We start from the raw sequence: 22,715 nt of genomic DNA on the forward strand, positions 1-22,715 counted from the left end.
AGTGTTATTGCAAAAAATATACGAGACGGATTGTGTTAGAATGGAGGAAGAGCAAACTATTTTTAAAATGCCCCCGAAAAGACAGAAGAGTAACAAAATATTTGATGCCAAAATAAGTTAAAAAAAAAGTGATGTGCAAGAGGATGAGGATCAGGATACAGAGAGTGATGGTGAGTCTTCTGACTCTAGTGTGACATTTTTCCAGAGTGAAATTATTGGTCGGAGTTACGAGCTTGATGATATCAAGTTATTTCTTAGATCGACTAAAAATAAAAGAGTTGTGCTCGTGCAGGAATATTTTCCTGATCTAAAACAGTTCGGTGAAAAAGCAAGAAGCCTAATGGCAGATGGTTCCTTCACGAATAAAAAGTGTATCGATTAAAGAAAATTGTGAGAAATCTCAATAATGCCCTGAACATTGATGCCTGTTAACTTTAAGAGTAGGAAGGCTGATGTTTTTTGGCTTTATGGGTTGTGTTTATTTCCTTTTTTGTTAGTTATGAGTAAAGTCCATTTAGCTACTTTGAATGTAAATGGTGCAAGAGATTCCAGAAAAAGAGCAACATTATATGAAGTAATTAAACAGAAAAATATTGATGTTGCTTTTTTTACAAGAAACTCACAGTGATCTGAAAAATGCTGTTAACTGGGCAAGGGAGTTTGATGGTATCCCTGATTTAAGTCACAATACTTCAAGTGGAGTTGCCATTTTATTTACAAAGAATTTTAGTCCTATCTCGTATGATGTTGATGAAACTGTAAAAGGTAGACTCTTAAAAGTCAAAGCTATTTTTGAAAGTTCTGTGTTCAATTTTATTTGTGTGTATGCTCCAACTGCACCAGTCGAAAAAATGTTATTTTTAGACACTGTGTTCGACATTACAAAACTGCTGCCCTGAAGACTTCTTGTTCATAGGTGGTTATTTCAATTGTACTGAGCTAAATTTAGATAGAAATCACATCGAGCCACATCTGGCTTCACGTAAACGTCTTATTCATATTATTAAAAAAATATGAATTATATGATATCTGGAGATCTTTAAATGGCGATGAGAGACAGTACACTTGGGTTCACACACGTGATAATGTTATGTCATTAGCTAGACTGGACATATTTTATAGTTTTAATTATCATCTTAGTATTTTCAATAAGTGTTATATTACGGCAGTAGGTTTTACAGATCATAGTATGGTGCACTGTAAGTTTATTTTAAGTTTGATAAAACCAAAAAGCACATACTGGCATTTTAATACTAACCTGTTAAATGATCATTTTTTTAAGGAATCCTTTAAGTCTTTTTGGGAAGTTTACAGAACAACAAAGTCTTCTTTTCTTTCATTACAACAGTGGTGGGATTTTGGCAAGTTTCAAATAAGACAGTTTACTCAACAGTACACTCACAATAACACTAAAGAGTTGACTCGTTCTTTAGAGTTTTTGGAAAAAGAGATAATTTAATCTCAACAATTAGCTCAATCTACTGGTGAGCTTCGCTATTTGGAAGCCTGCTCAAAGAATAAGGCTAAGTTAGCTGATCTACTGGGGTATAAAGCACAGGGGGCTCTGGTCCATTCACGTTTTCAAAGTATTGATCAGATGGATGCACCGTCCAAATACTTCTTCAATCTGGAAAAAAAGAATGGGCAGAAATGTTTTATTCATGCACTGCGTTCTGAAGACGGAGTGCTTTTGTCTGATCCTGCTGATATTCGGGGAAGAGCAGTTCTTTTTTATCAAAATTTTTATAGAAGTGAGCTCAAGTCAGGGTGTTGTTTGGAAAATGTTTCCCTTGATAGTTTACCAAAGGTATCAGAGGAGGCTAATGACGACCTCGCAGGAGTTTTGAACCTGGGAGAGTTTCATAAGGCCCTGCAAAGCATGGAGTCTGGGAGGGCTCCAGGAGTGGATGGCCTCCCAGTTGACTTCTATAAGGCTTTTAGGTTGGAGTTGGGTGCTTATCTGCTGGAGGTACTCAGTGATAGCTTGTCGGAGGGTAGGCTGCCGCTGAGTTGCCGAAGAGTGGTAATCACTCTTATTCCAAAAAAAGGGGACCTTACTGTTATAAAAAACTGGTGCCCTGTCTCACTTCTATGTAGTGACTATAAACTGCTGTCCAAGGCAGATTGGCTGGAGTGTTGGATCAGGTTATCCATCCAGACCAGACATATTGTGTCCCCGGTAGATCTATTTTGATAATATTTTTTTAATTCAAGATATTTTTTATGTCTCAAAATTATTGAATTTAGATTGTGGCTTGATATCTTTGGATCAGGAGAAGGCTTTCAACCGAGTTGAGCATTCTTATTTGTGGAGAACTTTAACAGCTTTTGGCTTTTGCAAAAAGTTTGTTGACATGGTCAGAGTACTCTATCGTGATGTTGAGAGTGCACTGAAAATTAATGATGGCTTATGTGCTCCATTTCAGGTTCTTAGAGGTATCAGACAAGGCTGTTCCTTGTCTGGAATGTTGTATTCCTTAGCTATTGAGCCTTTGCTTCAACAAATAAGAAGTAATTTATGTGGCTTAGTTTTACCAAATTGTAATAATAGTTTTTGTTTGTCAGCTTATGCTGATGATATTGTAGTAATGATCAACAGACAAAGTGATGTGCAGATTTTACTTAATTTAATTGAAGAATTTAGAGTGTTGTCTTCTGCAAAGGTTAACTGGAAAAAAGTGATGCTTTACTGTTAGGACAATGGACTGATGGGAAACCCTAAATACTTAGGAGTTTATTTAGGAGATGACAGTGTGTTACAAAAAAATTGGGAGGGGGGTGTTGGAAAAAGTTAAAGGTCGTTTGGATAAATGGAAATGGTTATTACCGAATATGTCCTATAGGGGTCGAACTCTCATGGTCAACAATTTAGTGGCATCCTCACTTTGGCATAAATTGGCATGTGTAGACCCTTCACCACAGTTTTTAGCTGAAGTTCAAGCTGCCTTTGTGAACTTTTTTTGGGACGAACTACACTGGGTCCAAAGAGTGTTTTATACCTCCCCAAAGAGGAAGGTGGGCAAGATTTGATTCATTTACAAAGCAGGATTGCTGCTTTTAGTTTTCAGTTTTTACAAAGATTTTTTGATGGTTCTACAGATGTTAGCTGGCGTGATGTTAGTTGCACCATTTTGTGCACCATTGGAGGTTTTGGTCTGGATAAACTCCTCTTTTTAATGGATCCAACAAAACTGGATTTATTGGGAATGCCTGTTTTTTATCAGAATCTTTTCAAAGTGTGGAGTTTTTTTCGTGTTCATAAGACTGAGAACTCATACTCTCTCCACTGGCTATTACAAGAACCTTTGATACTTGGGGCCCGTCTAGACATTACTACACACTGTAAATTACCAGGGTTCAGTACCTTATTTCAGCAATCCAGGGTCTTCAATTTGGGACATTTATTGACTTTAACAGGGCCTCACTTTGAGAATGTGGAGGCAGCATCCAAACAAGTGATGATGTTAACGTCTGTTTTTTTTTTTACTTTGATAAAATCTAGAGTGTTGATTGATTTTCGGTTTTATAAAACTATGGAAGATCTTTCCACTTTTGAATTGATATGGTGCAGTCATGGGGCTTTGTGTGCAGTATGTGAAGGTGATTTTTTTTTTTTTTTTTGTAATTCCAATGCACATTATTCTCTGTGAATTTTGTTGAATGTAATATATTGTTTAAGCTATTGTGAAGTGATACTGATTTAATTGTAAATAACGTTTTAAAAAAGAAAAAATCTCTCTCTCTCTCTCTCTCTCTCTCTCTCTCTCTCTCTCTCTCTCTCTCTCTTTCTTTGTTTTGATATAAACTGCTGCCATGACAGCGGACAGGTAAATACACAGGGGAGAGCAAGAACGTTGTTCTTATCTTTGTTGGGTGTTACCTCAGACATTTCATTTTTTCATTGCCAGTTTATTCAAAATCATCCTAGATGGTCTCCTTAGATGCACATATTGACAAGAATACTTTCCAAAGGTGGAACTGTTCCTAAAAGGTTAACTTATGAGGCAAAATTATTACTTAAGGATAAATTAGCTATATACGTATAATTACAAAAGACCTGTCTTGTGTATTATCATTATTATTGTTGTTGTTGTTGTTTTTGTTGTTGTTTTTGTTATTATTATTATTATTATTATTAAATTGTACTTGAAGAGCACTTTACAAAAAAAACATGTTCCAAAACTTTTAAGTCACTTTTTAAAATGTATACATTTAATTGCATTAGACCTGCATTGCATTTTTAAATTACTTTTAATAACTTTTAAATACTTTTTTTTTTTACATTTATCATTCTTTAAAATAAATGCCACTTGGTTTGATGTTTTGTTATATAATGAATATACAGTATATAGCCGGTAGATGAGGTTTATAGGTTCTGTACCTTCCTATCCTGCGAAAATTACTTTGTAAATCAATAATGAATTTTTCTTTTATATCAAGTAAACCAATAAACCCCAAAGGGTCCAGTGGACTGTAATTCTGTATTATTCCAATAATATATGTGTGGATAAGTCAGAAGCCTTCAGCTGTTTGTGCATGGTAATATCGTGTGCTATTTGTTCACTCGTGGAAATATGTTTCATTGTTGCACGGGGATTTCGTAACATACTTGAGAGAGAGCAGAGAAGAGAGGAGAAACCCACAGCTGAAATACTGGCGCTGTTCACCCGCACGGACACACAGACAGCTCTCGCCATGCACGCAGGAGGAGCGTTTCTCCTTTGAAAAAGGTTTCATGTTAAAAGTTTAATGCAATGAATCCACAGTGCTGACAGCTTTTATCATCACTCTGTGCCTCGGTGCCTAAATGCAGGAAAGAATGAAGCGACACGGAGCGAGTGTGCTGTTGACACTGTGGATGATTTCAGAGGTGAGTTGGGCGGTCGGATGCTGTCAAACAGCACAGTAAGCGCTTTTGCTTAAATATTTGATGTTGTACGCTGAGGATGAGCTTTATTATTTCTGTTTAAATCGGTGAAAGGTTAGTCTATCCTTAATCAAAAGCTGCATTACGACGATACTGTATTTTATATGTTTATAGTCTAATGTCGTGCCGTTAGGTGAGTCTTTGTCTCTGTTCGCTCCTCCGAACAATACAAGCTCAGCTGTGCGAGATCATTACAGCAGATGGAGGAAATACTGTAAATATCATGTTGTGTTGTGTCGTTTCGAGTCGGATCAGCTGTAAAGTCAATGCAAATGTCCGATTCCTTGTTTGTGGAGCTTTTCTAACTTTATTATTCGGATTGTTTTACTCTCTGCTTCAGCTTTTCTTTCCTGTGTTAACCAGTATGGATGGAAATCTTATGAAATATAAAATAAAATATTTGTTAAAAGTGTATGTGTTTCACAGACATTTAAACAGTGCATGCCATTGGAAATTCTTGGAAGTTCGGGAGTTGTTGCAGTGATTTTTTTTTTATTTTTTTATTATTATTATTTATCCATTTGTTTGTTTTTATGTTTCGTGCTCTTAGATACTTCCTATGTTCCTAACGGAATAATGCAAATGGAATTTCTATCATAGTTCAATGATAGAAATCCATGAGATAGAACATTAATCCACAAAAAAATCCTCAAAGGATCAAATTCCTGGATAAACTGAAATGTCTACTTTTGTTTATTTATTTATTCATTCATTCATTCTTTTTTTCTTTCTTTCAGAATTTCAGTTTATCCAGGATAGAATTCTTATTTCATTCTATGATGATTCTGGTGATTTATTTGTTAAGAAAATTATGATAATCCTTTAGGATTTTTTGACCATTACAGCAGGTATGATCTCCTCTGATTTTGCCTTTATTTAAATTTGTTATATTGTAGCTTATCTATTAACTAACCATTGTGCTATGGGCTGGCTATTTAATCTGTTATTTCCTGTTTCCAAATGACTTCCCAGCCTTCAATATGTAAAATGTTTACATTTCAAGGCATTTGCTAAACGAAGGCACTAAGCATCAGCTGACCTTCTTAATGTAACAACTGTCTATGCAGTTACTAATGATATTTCACCTGATCAGCGCCTCATCAAGATAGCAAAATACTGCCGTTAGAGAAGAGAGACATACTTTTCCACATGCACTTAGATGGGGATAAATCAATATGCCATCTTATTCTCTCACAAATCTTTATGCAATAAATATCAGACTCTGATCATATAGCTCAAACGCATCTTGTTTTTCAGTGTAATTAAGTGCTCATTAGTGCATGGGTGAATAACTAAACAAAGTAGGACACATCCAAACCTGTAGGAAGCCGGAATCTCCATTCACTAGTGTAATTTCTGTTTCACTACTGTTCAGTTTCATAGTATTGAAATTAGGTCTTTTGATTTAAGGAATTAATTTAGTGTGATTGATTCTATGAAAAATAATGTGTTAACAAAATAACGCAATTTATCATGCCGCTGACGCGTACGCAAATTCCGTAATTAGGAATGTTCCTAGCATCGGGGCAATTCAAGCTTGGAGTACCACCTTGATGTTTTTGCGAATCTGTGGCAGTATGGGGCAGTCAGCACTCCAGCTGGACAGGCAGCAACACCTCGTCAAACCAACAAGAGCACAGCCTTCCACTGATGACGCACTCTTCCGCTCCAAGACGGCTCAACCGAGCACAAAAGAATACAGGGTACTTGAGATGCATTTTTCAAAGTTTCAAACTATGGTTAGCCTGACACATTATCCTAAGCTATGATTAGAGATGTGAGGATCAATGCAACCAAAGTGAGACACTCCAAACCAACAATTAAAGATGGAATTAGGCCAATTATAGAGATATTTTCAATGACATGTACATTAAACAAACAAAATTTTAACTTTTAAAGGCACTTTTTTATTGTCTAAATTCTTTATTTGTCTGCTGCCAAAATACGTATATATGATGTAATGTATTTGAATTATAATATTTAGTATATATTATATTTAAAATTATTAAAATGATTATTATTAGTATTAAAATACGAAATTATAAAAAAAAAAAATTCTTTTTTTTTTGAAAGGGGGAAAAAACGTCCTGGTTACATTCGTAACCTCCGTTCCCTGATGGAGGGAATGAGACATTGTGTCGATGTAGTGACACTAGGGGTCACTCTTGGGAGCCCCGAACACCTCTGCTTTTTGAAAAAAGGCCAATGGGAATTGGTGAGTGGAATTTGCATGCCACTCCCCTGGACATACGGGTATAAAAGGAACTGGTATGCAAGCACTCATTCAGGTTTTGTGCTGAAGAGCCGAGACATTTCAGTGGGTAGTTCAGCGTTTTGGCAAGAGGGACACAATGTCTCGTTCCCTCCATCAGGGAACGGAGGTTACGAAAGTAACCAGGACGTTCCCTGTCTGTCACTCACTTGACGTTGTGTCGATGTAGTAACACTAGGGGTCCCTATACAAAATGCCACAACTAGCTGAAATGTGTTACGTGGACTGGCGGTGCAAGACGGGCAGACCGCTGTGTGCCTTGTAGCCAGCGCACCAGGCTGTCACGTAACCTCCCCCAGTGCTCTTATGAGCGTTGAACGGTCCTTCGGGAACAAGTCGACTGCCCAACAAATAGGGACAGGCTAGCCCAGCCGTGGCCTCTTTTCCTCTTTTTTCTCCACAAAAAAGAGTGGAATTTGTTAACCGACAGGGGGCCATAAATGTCTACGTCGGGGGGGTGTCACTCCCAATGGGAAGACACCGCGGAGACCACACCCCACCCAGAGAAGGGGGGGTGTTTCGAGTGGAAATATGTTACATGGTCTTACCGAGTCTTGTCAGAAGTATGTCATGTGGAGAAGTCGCATGGTATGTCCTACCTGAGGGGGGAGGAGTTTCTACAAGCATGGTGACTGGGGGCAGAGGGGCCTCTGCCCAAGGAAGACACAGTTTACCGACAGGGAAACGATTTAGCGGAAGATATATCACATGGGGTCACCTATGGGGAACCAGCGCATGTGGAGCACCTACCCCAGTACAGGGCTTAGTTAGCACATGTACTGGGCCGGCAGCGAGTTTCTCCGCAAACTTGTCTGCCACAGGGCTAAGGAGGAAAGTCATCCAGGGATCACAACTTGTGTAAACGACTGGGAGTCAAAGGCGCACATCTTCACCTCATGGGAGGGGAAAGGCACTATACGCAAGCGGTACACCCAGCCAGCTGTCCCGGAACTTACCTGTTTGGACCTGACAACACACGGGACAAAACCAGCTCAACCCAGAGATTATAGAACCTCGCAAAGGTGTTGGGTGTCGCCCAGCCCGCTGCTCTGCAGATGTCTGCCAAAGAGGCGCCACTGGCCAGGGCCCAGGAGGCCGCTACACTCCTAGTAGAGTGGGCTCGTAGCGCCAAGGGGGGGTGGCACGTCCTGAGCGTGATATGCCATCACGATGGCATCAATGACCCAGTGGGTGATCCTCTGTTTGGAGACAGCGCTTCCTTTCCACTGTCCACCAAAGCAGACAAAGAGCTGCTCGGAGCTTCTAAATCTCTGCGTGCGATCCAAATAGATGTGTAAAGCATGCACCGGACACAGCAACGCCAAAGCTGGGTCTGTCTCCTCTTGGGGCAGCACTTGTGGGTTCACCACCTGATCCCTAAACAGGGTCGTGGGAACCTTGTGCACATAGCCTGTCGGGGTCTCAGGATCATGTGAGAGTAGCCTGGACCGAACTCCAGGTACGTTTTGCTGACAGAGAACGCCTGCAGGTCCCCTACCCTCTTGATGGAAGTGAGCGCAGTCAGGAGGGCAGTCTTCAAGGAGAGTGCCTTAAGCTCAGCTGACTCCAGGGGCTCGAAGGGGGCTCCCCATAGACCCCAAAGGACTACAGAGAGGTCCCATGAGGGGATGAGATGTGGTCTGGAGGGATTCAACCTCCTAGCACCGCTCAGGAAACTGATGATCAGGTCGTGCTTCCCTAAGGACTTACCGTCCACTGTGTCGTGGTGTGCTGCTATAGCGGCTACATACACCTTCAAGGTGGAGGGGGACAGCCGCTCCTCCAGCCACTTCTGCAGGAAGGAAAGCACCGATCTGACTGCGCATCTCTGGGGTTCTTCGCATCGGGAAGAACACCACTTAGCAAACAGACGCCACTTCAAAGCATACAGGCACCTCGTAGAGGGAGCCCTAGCCTGAGAGATCGTGTCTACCACCACGGGTGGTAGGCCACTTAGGTCTTCCACGTCCCGTCCAAGTGCCAGACGTGGAGATTCCAGAGGTCTGGTCGCGGGTGCCAGATGGTGCCCCGTCTCTGGAAAAGAAGGTCCTTCCTCAGGGGAATTCGCCAGGGGGGGCTGTCATGAGGAGCATGAGGTCAAGTAGGGTGCTACCAGGACGACTTGCTCCGCATCCTCCCTGACCTTGCACAGGGTCTGTGCAAGTAGGCTCACTGGGGGAAACACGTATTTGCATAGTCCAGGGGGCCAGCTGTGTGCCAGCGCATCTATACCGAGGGGTGCCTCGGTCAGGGCATACCAAAGCAGGCAGTGAGAGGATTCCCGGGAAGCAAAAAGGTCTACCTGTGCTCGACCGAATCGACTCCTAATCAGCTGGACCACCTGGGGGTGGAATCTCCACTTTCCCCTGAGTGTAACCTGTCGTGACAGAGCGTCCACTGCAGTGTTGAGGTCGCCCAGGATGTGAGTGGCTTGTAGCGACTTGAGGCGCTGCTGACTCCAGAGGAGGAGACGGCGGGCGAGTTGTGACTTGCAACGGGAGCATAGACCACCTTGACGATTGATGTACGATACCATTGCCATGTTGTCCATCTGGACCAACATGTGCTTGCCCTGGATCAATGGCCGGAACCTCCACAGGGCGAGCAGTACTGCCAACAACTCAAGGCAGTTGATGTGCCAACACAGCCGCGGGCCAGTCCAGGAGCCGGCGGCTGTACGCCTGTTGCATACAGTGCTCCAGCCCATCTTAGAGGCATCTGTCATAACCACAACATGCCTGGAGACATGCTCTAGGGGAACCGCTGCCCGTAGAAATGCTAGGTCATTCCAAGGGCTTAAGAGGTGGCGACAGATCGGCGTGATGACCACGCAATGTGTCCCGCAGCGCCATGCCCATCTCGGGACTCGAGTCTGAAGCCAGTGCTGAAACGGTCTCATATGCATCAACCCGAGCGGTGTGTCCACAGAGGATGCCATGTGCCCCAGGAGCCTCTGAAAAAGTTTCAGTGGAACCGCTGTCTTCAGACAGTTCGGCACTGACTGTGCACGCTCGCTCGTGCGGCGTGCCATCATCGAGACTGAGTCCAACTCCAAGCCGATAAAAGAGATGCTCTGAACTGGAGAGAGCTTGCTCTTTTCCCAGTTGACCCGAAGCCCTAGACGGCTAAGGTGCCTGAGCACCAGGTCCCTGTGTGCGCACAGTAACTCTCAAGAGTGAGCTAGGATCAACCAGTCGTTGAGGTAGTTGAGTATGCGGATGCTCACTTCCCTTAGCGGAGCAAGGGCAGTCTCTGTGACCTTCGTGAAGACGCAAGGGGACAAGGACAGGCTGAAGGGGCCCTCGAAAGCAAACCGCGGGAAGGGTCTCTGTCGAGGTAAAACCGAGATGTGGAAGTACGCGTCCTTTAGGTCTACCGCCGTGAACCAATCTTGATGCCGGACGCTCGCTAAAATGCATTTTTGTGTCAGCATCTTGAACGGGAGTCTGTGCAAGGCCCGGTTCAAAACTTGCAGGTCCAAGATTGGCCGCAACCCACCGCCTTTCTTCAGTACGATGAAGGGCTGTAAAACCCTCTCTTCATCTCGGCTGGAGGGACAGGCTCTTTCACGCCCTTGCGCAGAAGGGTCACGATCTCTGCACGCAAGGTAGCGGCTTTCTCGCCCTTCACCAAGGTGAAGCGGACGCCGCTGAACCTGGACGGGCGCCTGGCAAACTGAATCGCATAGCCGAGTCGGACGGTGCGGGTCAGCCATCGCGACAGGTTGGAAAGCGCAAGCCAAGCATCCAAACTCCGGGCGAGGGGGATCAATGGGATAATCATGTCGGACGTACCGGCGGGTGGGGCCTCGCGGCGGGGTGGAGTCTGCGGCGCCACATTGTGGGGGCTCAAGCCCCGTGGCCATGCTGAGTCCAGGGACATCAAAGCACTTACCTGGCTCCTGATACCCACCATAAGATTGGTCAAGTAGGAGGGAGGAGGAACATCGTCCCTGCAGTTCGTCGGAGCCAACCCGGTGTGGGCGTGTTTGTGCCACAGCTGGGTGTGCAGGGGCGGGGGGTCCATCGCTGGAGCGCCAAACCTGCCGAAATGGGACAGTGGACGGCGGTCGTGATGACAGCCATGCACACCTGACATGTGAGCCAGAGAACAAGGAAACCACTCTTTTGTTGAAGTTTTGGGTACTGCAGCCTCTTGGGCATGCGGTGAAAAATGAAACAAATGATTCTCCTCCCGGCCCTCCACCAGGGGATGGAGTGGTCTGTCTACCAGCTCCATAGAGGCAGATCTCCTCGTCCCTGAGTTGCCTGTCTCAGGGGCACTTTGAAGCCTTCCTAGGGTTCTTGGCAGCCGGCCGTGATACAGGTGGTGTCTGCTTCCTGTGGTGGGCTCCACGCCGGGGCCGGGCCCCAGGGGTGGGCTGCGGCAAAGCTGGTGCTGTTGCTGCAGGAGGACACCCTTGGCAGATGGGGTGCGGGTTCTTGAGCCACGCCGGGGCAGGATGTGTTGAATGGCCTCCGTCTGCTGCTTCACCGCCGAGAACTGCTGGGCAAAGTCCTCGACAGTGTCGCCGAATAGGCCAACCTGGGAGATGGTGGCATCAAGGAACCGTACCTTGTCGGCCTCTCTCATCTTGACCAGGTTGAGCCAAAGGTGGCGCTCCTGGACCACCAGGGTGGACATCGCCTGCCTGAGAGAGCGAGGTCGGTCCCGAGCGCAGTTCCTGCATCAATCCCGGGTCAGAACTACCCTCATGCAGCTCTTTTAGTGCCTTGGCTTGGTGAACTTGCAGGAGAGCCATGGCGTGCAGGGCAGAGGTGGCTTGTCCAGCGGCACCATAGGACTTAGCCGTCAGGGACGACGTAAACTTACAGGCCCTGCACGGGAGCTTTGGGTGCCCGCACCAGGTGGCGGCGCTCTGCAAGCACAAGTGCACCGTGAGCACCTTATCCACCTGGGGGATCACCGAATACCCCTTGGCCACCCCACCATCGAGGGTAGTGAGAGTGGGGGAGCTGAAAGATCGGGATCGGGCAGTAAAAGGTGCACCACACGATCTTGTCAGCTCCTCATGCACTTCCAGGAAGAAAGGGACCGGGGCAGGGTGCGGCCATGAGCGTCGCTCTGGGCCCAGGAACCAATCATCGAGCCGCGAGGGTTCAGGGGAGAGTGGAGGGTTCCACTCTAGCCAGATGCTCACGGCTGCCCGGGAAAGCATGTCCGTCATCTCCGTGTCGGCCTGAGACTGGGTGACCATACCCGAAAGAGGGAGCCCAGCCGAGGCGTCCACGTCAGCCTGGATGAGCCGCTCTCCAATGCTGTGCTCGATAACTCATCGTCTTCCCAGGCCCCGAATAAGAGGTCGAACTCGCCGTGAGACTAGCCGGCAGTCTCATCCGAGAGCCTGACCGGGGCAAGCGAGCGTGCTGGGGAATGGGAAGTCTGTGGGGATTTACCCGGTGGAGGTGCTCCCATTGAGGTCCCCAAATCGCCCCCAGTGCTAACCGGCACGGCCTCATACCCGTAGGTAGAAGGATCGAGGCGGGGAGCCGCTGGGGTGGCTTGCTTTCTTTCGAATGCAAGCTGCGACCACAACATTGCCATGGTCATGTTCTCGCAATGAGGTCAAGACCCATCGTGGGCAGCGCCCAGACATGTAAGACAGCGATTGTGGCCGTCAGAAGTGGAGAGATAACGACCGCAACCAGGAATAACACACAAACGGAAAGGCATCTTTAAAAAGACATTTCCATGTGTGCCGCTCTTTTAGAAAGAAAATGTACTCTTTTAGAATATACTGTTTTGCTCTGCCAAAGTGCCCAGGGGTGTTCTCTGCACTCCATGGGTGCAGAGGGGGAGAAGCCGCTGAAATGCGCCATAAATCTAGCAGTTTATGTGAACGGTAAAGAGAACTGAGTTTGAATTGAATTCAGTACACTGAAAGCAACCACTCGGCTCCGAAGAGAAAATCTGAATGAGTGGTTGCATACCAGTTCCTTTTATACCCATATGTCCGGGGGAGTGACATGCAAATTCCACTCGCCAATTCCCAATGGCCTTTTTTCAAAAAGCAGAGGTGTTCGGGGCTCCCAAGAGTGACCCCTAGTGTCACTACATCGACACAATGTCGAGTGAGTGACATAGGGAACTGAAATCTTTTCAGGTCAGCCTTCACTTCATTTTGAGTAAATTTAAACCTAGGAATCTTATTTGTAGCTTCATAACTGTGTTGGATCAAGCAAGGTATTGCCTTAAATAGGATACTTGTATTCCATAACCATCAATTCCTTGTGCACAGTGGAACATTTTTATCCATCTATTGAGTATCATATTGTTGTATTTGTTTGTGACAATTACCCCAGTGTCAAGCTTTGTGTTTTGGTTCTGGCTCTATAAAGGAACCGTTAACCATATTGATTCAAGCCAGCTCTTTCTGTGACATTGAGAAAAGGTATTTCTGACTGCCGGATCAGGCAGAAGTTGACGAAAAGCAGCAGGGAGTTTGATTCAGCGATGTTCATGTCTTGTAGCATTGATACAGGGATTTGCTCACTTGGTCCTGTGAATCTATATTTACCAGAGACAAAAGTATTAACCTAATGCCCCTGGTTAATGCTCAGTTAATGCCAGCTCTGTCCATGCAGATTAACCCTCTCTCAATGTTGTTTCTTGTACAGAAGCCATTGTTAAACAAGGGCTTATGTTAAAAGAGTAAAATATGGTGAGTGGTCCACCGTCAATGTTTGCATTTGGATTGACGTGTGTCGTGGAAGACCATAACAAAGAAGGTCTGCAGGGAGCCATTAAACTCCTACTCAGTAAACAACCATTAACTTTCAATCAGAAAAGGACTAGCTATGGGTTATGTTCAAAAGCATTGTTTATGTCTACAGTGTCAGGTTTTGTGTTTGGGTAAGGGATGATGTTATTGAAGCATGATGTTATTAGCGTGCAGAACTTTGAAGAGACATATCATTTACAGTCCGTGCTATGGTTTGACCTTTTTGTTGGCAGCTGTCTCTGCATTTAGTCAATCACTAACAACTAATATAAGCATGTAGTGTTTTATCGAATGGAGTGAAATCTTGGCATAATAATTTTTTTTTCTTTGATAAATAGTTCCAGTTCTTCAATGGAAATTGTGCCCTTGAAAATTGTGTCTTTATAAATGTATATTGGATATTTTATGATGTTTTAAAACAGATTCACACTGATCCACATCTGTTTACATTGTCTTTATAAAATGGGTGATATGACAGGGAGGGCCCTTTGCCAATATGTGCACATCAAACCACAGGTTCCTCTGTTTACATCATTTTAGCTTTTTGTAACAAGTCTCGCATAGCCAGACTTTAGACTATATCTGCATAACGTCTTGTCCTTTTTATAGCTTATTCTGACCAAAAACCAGCCATTTAGACAGCAAGCAATTTTATGTGATGGACATGCCAAGCGAACAACCAAAATTTCATTTGTGCATGTCATTTAGGGGGTTAACTAAAGTAGTGGATATCGCAATTATAGACAGCCACTGAAAAAACGTATTCAAAAAATTTTCTGCAAGCAGCAATTATAGGGCAAAGCATACAACAATGGCAACAATAGAAATTATATTTGATAGACTAAAATGATCTCCAGAGATGGTAATTTGATTTTACTGCCCTCAGCAGCCTGTTACAGAATGATGAGATAATTTTAGATTTCTATAGAGCAGACATGACAAATCATTTAATACAATTCTTGTTAAAGGCATGTTTGCACAGTTTTTAGATGCATAAATGCAATCCAGTAACTGATCCCAACTAAATATTAAATACAAAATCTGTACAAACAAGAAATGTGATAATATATTTTATTCATTTATTATTTTAGAAAATTCCCACTGATTACATCAAAACTAATGTGTATCTTTAACTACATATTGTCATATAAACAACCAGTGAGTAACTGCACTGCTTGACTAAAGTCTCACAGGTCTGAAGTACAACATTACAAACCTGAATGAACCGGCTCATTATGGTCATTTGTTCGGGAATCGGATGACAGAATACACTGTGCGTGCTGTGTTTCACGCTGTAAGGGGCAGTACTGCCACTGAAATGTGCTGTAGAAAACACTGTCAGAGCATTCAGTCCACATTGGCGAAAATTTGCATGTGCAACTGTGAACAGAAACTAAAGTCATGAAAATGTTTAGATTTTGGTATTTTTCAAAAAATGGAACTGGTTCTGGACAAGAACCGGTTCTCGGTTCCCAAATTTACTTAAAATGTAAATAAAACTGCTTATAAATTTTGTGATCTCTTTACATTTATATGGTATTTTCAGGGCAGGGTTGCAATGCAGAGTTGTGCACCATTCAGAATTGAATGAGGAATGCCAATTCAATTCCAATTCAATTCTTGAATTTGGTCTGAATTTGAAATGAGGTAGCAAAAAGGATGTAGAATTGCCATTCAAATTTGAATTTAAGGAAGTAGAATTAAAATGGAATGAAATTCGAAGAAACTCATAGGACTGTTTTTAAGTTATTTTTTAATAAGAGTTTGATTTTTCAGTATATCAAGAAACATGTTATAATATTATGCATGGGGTATTTCCAGAAACATTACAGTGCAAAAAATTAGATCAAGTAAATAATGCTGAAAAAACAATGAAAGATTTCGGCGCAAGTAATGCATCTCAATGCATTTTTATTACAACATACTTAGTCTTTTTAAGTCAAACCAACAAGCACAGCAGCGAGTTGGATTAATGCATTTATTTAAGTTTAAATTGGCCTACACAAAAAAGTTTATGTGGTTCAGTCCTATTCAACGTCTTCCCAGCATGCACTTGGGCATGAATAATATGGTTGCATTGTTTGGTGGTTTTATTTACATTTTTGTTGTTGATTTTGTTGTCACGGTAGGTAACTTGTTTTTGATGTCAGGATGAGTTTGTTTCTTTAATAAAATTATACATTTATTGATTGTCAACCCTCTCAGGTTTTATGTACCAAGTGTTGAGATCTGTGTCTGACATTTTAAAATACATTATATGTTTTTTTTTTACTCATGATATTATTGTTTAAGACAGCAAGCACATCACTCTCTATGAAATATATGTTTATAGAAATTTCACTGTATTTAATAATTTTTGTATTTTATGGACCATGGTGGAAAAACACTTCTTTTCCCAGAATGCTATAATTTGCTCAATATGTTATGTAAACAATCAATAAATTCAAATTTTCACTCTATTTTCATGAAGTTATTTACAAACAACATGGTGGACCATTTCAAGTGCTGTACAGGAAACACATGATCTATTTTGATGGTTGTGTTAATTTTAGCTTTATTTCATTATTATTATTATTATTTAGAGAAATGTTGTCTATTTTTTCCTATTAGGGAATAAAAATGCAAAATTGGTCAAACATAATGTAATTATTTGTCACAAAATGTGTCTTGGACTAATTAAAGTCCAAGTAGTGACTGTTTTGACTGGTTTGACAGTGACTGTTTTGAATTTCTTTGAATTGCAATTCGGCAAATTCCACTTCCTATCATTCCAATTAAAATTCCAATTCAACTTCCCGTGGGGCATGGCCAATTCAATTCAAATTCCAACTCATGAATTGAAAGCGAGTTAATTCTGAAATTCTGAATTTTGCACAACCCTGTCAATGTCATATGCAAAGGTTCGTTAAAGCATTGCTGAGCCTCAGATCCATCAGAGGCTCAGCTTCCAACCTCAACATGAACTGGCACAATTTCCACTTTATGCTTTAAGACAGCAGAGAGATTCAGTCAATTATTAGGGAGGTGAAATTGGGACACAACACAGGCCGGAATCTAACATAACCTAGGCTATTATCTCCTGAACCAGTAACGAAGATCCTGCAGGCTCCCAATGGAAAAACCTCCCTGTTGGCCTCTTACCAAGCTGTTACTGTTTTTTCCCTAGAAGTGAAGTAGCAAGCAAAGATCATGTCCCCACAAAAAGTGTCTGGGATCAACACTGCTTGTTTACACAAAATGCATGATTCAAGCCCTGAGTACTCGTACTAACTCAACAAGTGACAGATTGTGAAAATTATTCTGCTTCTTCCCACCAGATTTCCCTGGTGAGAAGGGCTTGAGATTTGATTGGTTTTAGGCTTGGAGCTAGTATCATTATGCGTCCATGCAACACGACTTCTAGGAAAAATAAATATTTAGACAAGCAGCCTTGTTGACACCCTAAATTGCGACCTTTTGGATCTTGAACACAAATTTATACTCATTATGCACTGTTGACATCAGCTTTTTACCCTTTTCACCCATAGATGAATAATATGTTGTATTTATCACAGGATCAGGCGGAAGTTTTGTTCACACATTTAAGCAGTTGGATTTTGGTTGGGTGATTATTGGTGAAATTGTTACACGCAAGCTAACTTCTGAGTGTACGAAAATTTGTCTTACTGTATGAGCATGCAGATGAGTCATACTTTGTGAGGTGTCAAATGTGAAAGTGAAGACTGAATGCAGACTTTTCAGAATTTATTTTTAAGGTGGTTACAAACTTTCGGCCACAAGTTTATATATATATATATATATATATATATATATATATATATATATATATATATATATATATATATATTAGCATTACTTCTCTTTAGTTCACTATTCTCACAATGCCAGACCTTTTGACTGAATGGCAAAAGGTCATGTTCATATTGCAGCTTATTCTGGCAAAGTACAGTCCTTTTAGACAGGAAGAGACTGTCTTACTGACAAGTAAAGTGCTCAATCACATATTGTATTGATTTTAGGGCTGGGAAACACTTCTGATATTAGAAAGGTGTCCCAAGTTGTTCCTGACAGGCTACTCAGCCTTACAGGCTCAGATTAGGGTGGGGGCGTGGTTAGTGCATCTTAACCAGGCATGGGAGAGATACGGGCAGGCTGCTGTATCTCTTCGCATCTGTAACGTTGAGGCAGGCTGAAGAGGAAGACGAGACGACAAAGATGATGCGAGAACCCAAGTGCGGTTTATTTACAAAGTGCATTAAATCCAAAAATGTGAATCCAAAATGTAATAATGAGAACTAGACTTGACTGTAAGCAAAAAAAAAATGAACAAGAATAAACACCAATATTACACAAACAATACCTGACAAAGGTCAATGGCAAACAGGAGGGCTTAAATACACAGACAAGGGTAAACAAGTTAACAAGACAAACAATGACAGACCAGAACTGATAAACAAGATAACAAGACTAATAAACATGAAACAATGGGTGTGTTTGATTTGAACTGCATCTCAATTTGATGATCGGCGAGATTTGCCGGTTGCAGTCGGGGGAGGAGTTGAAAAGAGAGCGGTTAAGCCAGACACTTTGAGCTTCCAATCGCATGCTGAACCCATGCCAGTCATGGAAGATCACGCAGTGTTTGCTTTCTTTATTGCAGACCTGGAATTCAGATAGGCAGATGTTTGAATTTTACATAAAATAACCAGACAATAACCAAACATTGTTCATTTGAAAAGTTTATGTGCCACTTAATACAGTGATTATTGTGTGTACAAGAAGAAAGTCCAATAAAAGCCTGTATTAGTTTAATATCAATAAAGGAGTCAGTATTTTTAAACAATTTTATTTGTTTTATGAATAAACATGATTTTAGTATGACAAACATAATATAGAATGATATAAACATGATGTGCTGTTATAAAAACAGAGTTGTGAGAGTTTTTGCCAAACTCGAGGTGTCAGAATAAACACCATGGTAATGACATACTACCACACTACTCTTATTTCTACCATAAATTGACAGCAGAAGTAGTAAGAGTAGTATATGAAGTATGCAATTGCGAAAGCAGCCCATGAAACATGTGTAACCGTTGTTACGTTGTGAGTCTGGCCAATCATGAATAAGATGTGTTGTCATCAGAGCTTGTGCAGCTCCTCTGGAGCAACTGCAGTGGCTGCACCAGCCGGCTGCTCTCGAATTTCTCTCGCGGTACTTTGATGGCATACGTAATGGTGATGTGGCGGAGCTGCATGAAGTTGAACACACCTAAATGAAAATACAAGACTAATAAACCAAGAACCAGTGAGAACAAAACACATAAAACATGACGGAAACAGGAAACCTGATGACTAAGACACATGACTAGAACTGGACATAAACTAATTTCAAAACAAGACATAATCAAAAACATTATTCAAAACATGAACAAAAACACATAAATGTGACAGATCCCTCCCTCTACAGGCAGCTCCCGATGCCCAACAATAAACAAACAACAAAACAGGAGTTCAATAGGGAGCTGGGTTGGAGGGGCTTTGGGAACCAGATGGGGCTGCAGACCAAGGGGGACCAGACAGGGCTGGAAACCATGGGGGACCAAGGCAGAGCTGGCTGAGGGCCCAGAGACCAAGGCGGCCCATGCAACCAGGGCAGAGCTGGCAGAGGACCCGGAGACCAGGACGGACCAGGCAACCAGGGCAGAGCTGGCGGAGGACCCAGAGACCAGGGCAGAGCTGGCGGAGGACCCGGAGACCAGGGCAGACCAGGCAACCAGGGCAGAGGGTCCAGTGACCGGTGTGGATCAGGAGACCAGGGCAGAGCTGGCAGGGGACCCAGAGACCAGGGTGGATCTGGCGGGAGGCCAGGAGACCAGGGTGGATCTGGCAGGAGGTCAGGAGACCAGGGTGGATCCAGCAGTGGCCAAAAGCATAGCCTGATGAGACAGACATTGGCAGAGGAGCAGGGCCTGGTGAGAGTAGATGTTGGCTGAGGAGCAATGCCTGACGAGGCAGCGTGGCATGCTGGACTCTCAGAGGGAGGAGGCGCTGGTGACTCAGGGAGCGCAGCCTCTGGAGACTCAGGGGGTGGAGCCGCAGGAGGCAGAGGCTCAGAGGGTAGAGCCGCTGGATGCGGAAGCTCGGAGGTCAGGGCAGCTGGATACTCAGAGGTCAGAGCAGCCGGGGGCTCAGTGGTCAAGGTGGCGGGGATGACGGGTCAGATTTGGCGACTTGGCAGAGCGGGTCAGAAGTGGCGACTTGGCATGGCAGGTCGGATGTGGCGACTTGGATTTACGAGGCAGGCCTGACAACATGGCTTGGCATGGCAGGCGAGACAGCATAGCTTGAAAAGGTTTGAGGTGCTAGCTCTGGGACAGTTGATGCTTCAGGCACTGGCTCATGGAATGGTTGAGGCTTCAGGCGCTGGCTCATGGAATGGTTGAGGCTTCAGGCGCTGGCTCATGGAAGGGTTGAGGCTTCAGGCGCTGGCTCATGGAAGGATTGAGGCTTCAGGCGCTGGCTCATGGAAGGGTTGAGGCTTCAGGCGCTGGCTCTGGGATGGTTGAGGCTTCAGGCGCTGGCTCTGGGACAGTTGAGGCTTCAGGCACTGGCTCTGGGATGGTTTAGGCTTCAGGCTCTGGCTCTGGGATGGTTAAGGCTTCAGGCGCTGGCTCTTTGACCGTGGCAGGCGTGGGCAATGGCTCGTGGACCATGGCAGGCGTGGGCGCTGTCTCGTGGACTGTGGCAGGCGTGGAGGCCATGATAAGGAACTCAGAAGTGGTGACCATGATGGTGAACGACTCTGGCATGATGGCCATGGTGGTGGTGATGTAATTCTCTGTAGGAGTGCAGACATTCTCTTCTGCAACTCCAATAATCAATGTACTCTGGCAGAGGGAATTTAGAGGCTAATTGAATACAAAGCGAAAAAAAAAAAAGTATTTGAGGGCGACCTCATTGAAATTTACCAGTATATATAGTCCACAAAAGTCTTCAACATAATCCTCAATGGAACAGTTTTCCTGACAGAGACGAATTATTATTGCTGGGTCCATCTTTGTAGGTCAGGTATTCTGTAACATTGAGGCAGGCTGAAGATGAAAACGAGATGACGAAGATGATGTGAGAACCCAAGTGCAGATTAATTACAAGGTGCAATAAATCCAAAAATGTGAATCAAAAATGAAACAAAATATAAACTATAACGTGAATTAGACTTGGCTTAACTATAAGCAAAAAAAAAAAACATCTGATATACACATAATTACACTCAACAATATACAAATAATAACATACACTGTACAGTATACAATACGCACTATATAGATACACATTATTCAATAAAAAAATAAAAAATAAAAATATATAAAAAAGTATATATAGTATATATAGAATGTACAGTATTGTACTGTATTGACATTCAGGCTGTTGGTTGATAGTCAGTTGTTAAGAGAGAATATAATATAATAATAATATAATTTATGACAGTCCGGTGTGAGATATAAGAGTAAACTGAACTGATAAACAAGATAACAAGACTAATAAACATGAAACAATAGGTGTGTTCGACTTGAACTGCATCTCGATTTGCCGATTGGCGAGATTTGTCGGTTACAGTCAGGGGAGGAGTTGAAAAGAGAGCTGTCAAGCCAAATACATTGCGCTTCCAGTTGCATGCTGAACTCACGCCAGTCACGGAAGATCGCACAATGTTTGCTTTCTTTACTGCAGACGTGGACAGATGGATAGACAGATGTTTGAATTTTATTTGAATATAACCAGACAATAACCAAACATTTTTCATTTGAAAAGTTTATGTGCTGCTTAACACAGTGCCTGTTGCCCAATATATACAATAAAAGCCTGTATTATTTTAATACAATAAAGGAGTATTTTTAATCATTTTATTTTTTATTTTTTTATTTTTTATGAATAAACATGATATTGCTATGACAAACATAATATAGCATGAAATAAACTGGAGGTGTCCGAATAAACACTATGGTAATGGCTTACTACCACACTACGCTTATTTCTGCCATAGATTGACATAGAAAAAGTAGTAAGAGTAGTATGTGAAGTATGCAATTGCGAAAGCAGCCCATGAGACACGAGATCGTCAATCCACGCATCTTATCACGTGGCTCGCTGTGCATGACACCACAGAGACTCACAGCATGTGAAGGCTCATGCTACTCTCCGCGATCCACGCACAACTTACCACACGCCCTATTGAGAGCGAGAACCCCTAATCGTGACCACGAGGTGGTTACCCCATGTGACTCTACCCTCCCTAGCAACTGGGCCAATTTGGTTGCTTAGCACTCAGCACACCCTAGATTTGAATAATTAATTGGCAATGTATATTTTCTGTATACTGTATACTTATTATAAGTTTCTCTTTCCAGTTACGGTTATTAAAAAAAGTTTGACGCCAAACGGCAGAAGATTTTGCCCAAATTGTAATTACATTTCCACTGATTTTATGGCATGTGTACATATAGTTGGATCAAAGATTAATACCTGTAAAATGTGTCTAATTAACTCAATCCAAAAAAGAAAAAAAATCTAAGGTACATATTTAATAAAGTAAATCGTGACTAACCAATTTCTTGCAAGTTCTTTGAGATAAAGTATAAAGTAAATATATTTATGACGATTTTCTATGTTTTGTAATGTATCATGTACCATAATTTGATTGAAATTAATCGTGATTAATCATAGAAAACGGTGTGATTAATTAGTTAAAAAATTTAAAGCGGTTCACAGCCATA

General features: G+C 42.8%; 1 protein-coding gene across 2 annotated transcripts in view; it reads left to right on the forward strand.

The window, feature by feature from the left end:
- Positions 1-4,662: 4,662 nt before the first annotated feature.
- The window catches only part of LOC127434753 (vesicular, overexpressed in cancer, prosurvival protein 1-like), a 128,448-nt gene continuing 110,395 nt past the window's right edge, over positions 4,663-22,715 (forward strand). Inside the window, exon 1 of one of the 2 annotated variants that reach the window (XM_051687707.1) lies at positions 4,663-4,870. In XM_051687707.1, the coding sequence (XP_051543667.1) occupies positions 4,808-4,870 (63 nt within the window). In that variant the 5' untranslated portion in view covers positions 4,663-4,807. Of the gene's footprint in view, positions 4,871-6,498; positions 6,631-22,715 lie in introns of those variants that run through there. The other variant, XM_051687706.1, reaches the window with a different exon arrangement.

Source organism: Myxocyprinus asiaticus, chromosome 44, assembly GCF_019703515.2.
Source record: "Myxocyprinus asiaticus isolate MX2 ecotype Aquarium Trade chromosome 44, UBuf_Myxa_2, whole genome shotgun sequence".
NCBI classification, from domain to species: Eukaryota; Metazoa; Chordata; class Actinopteri; order Cypriniformes; family Catostomidae; genus Myxocyprinus; species Myxocyprinus asiaticus.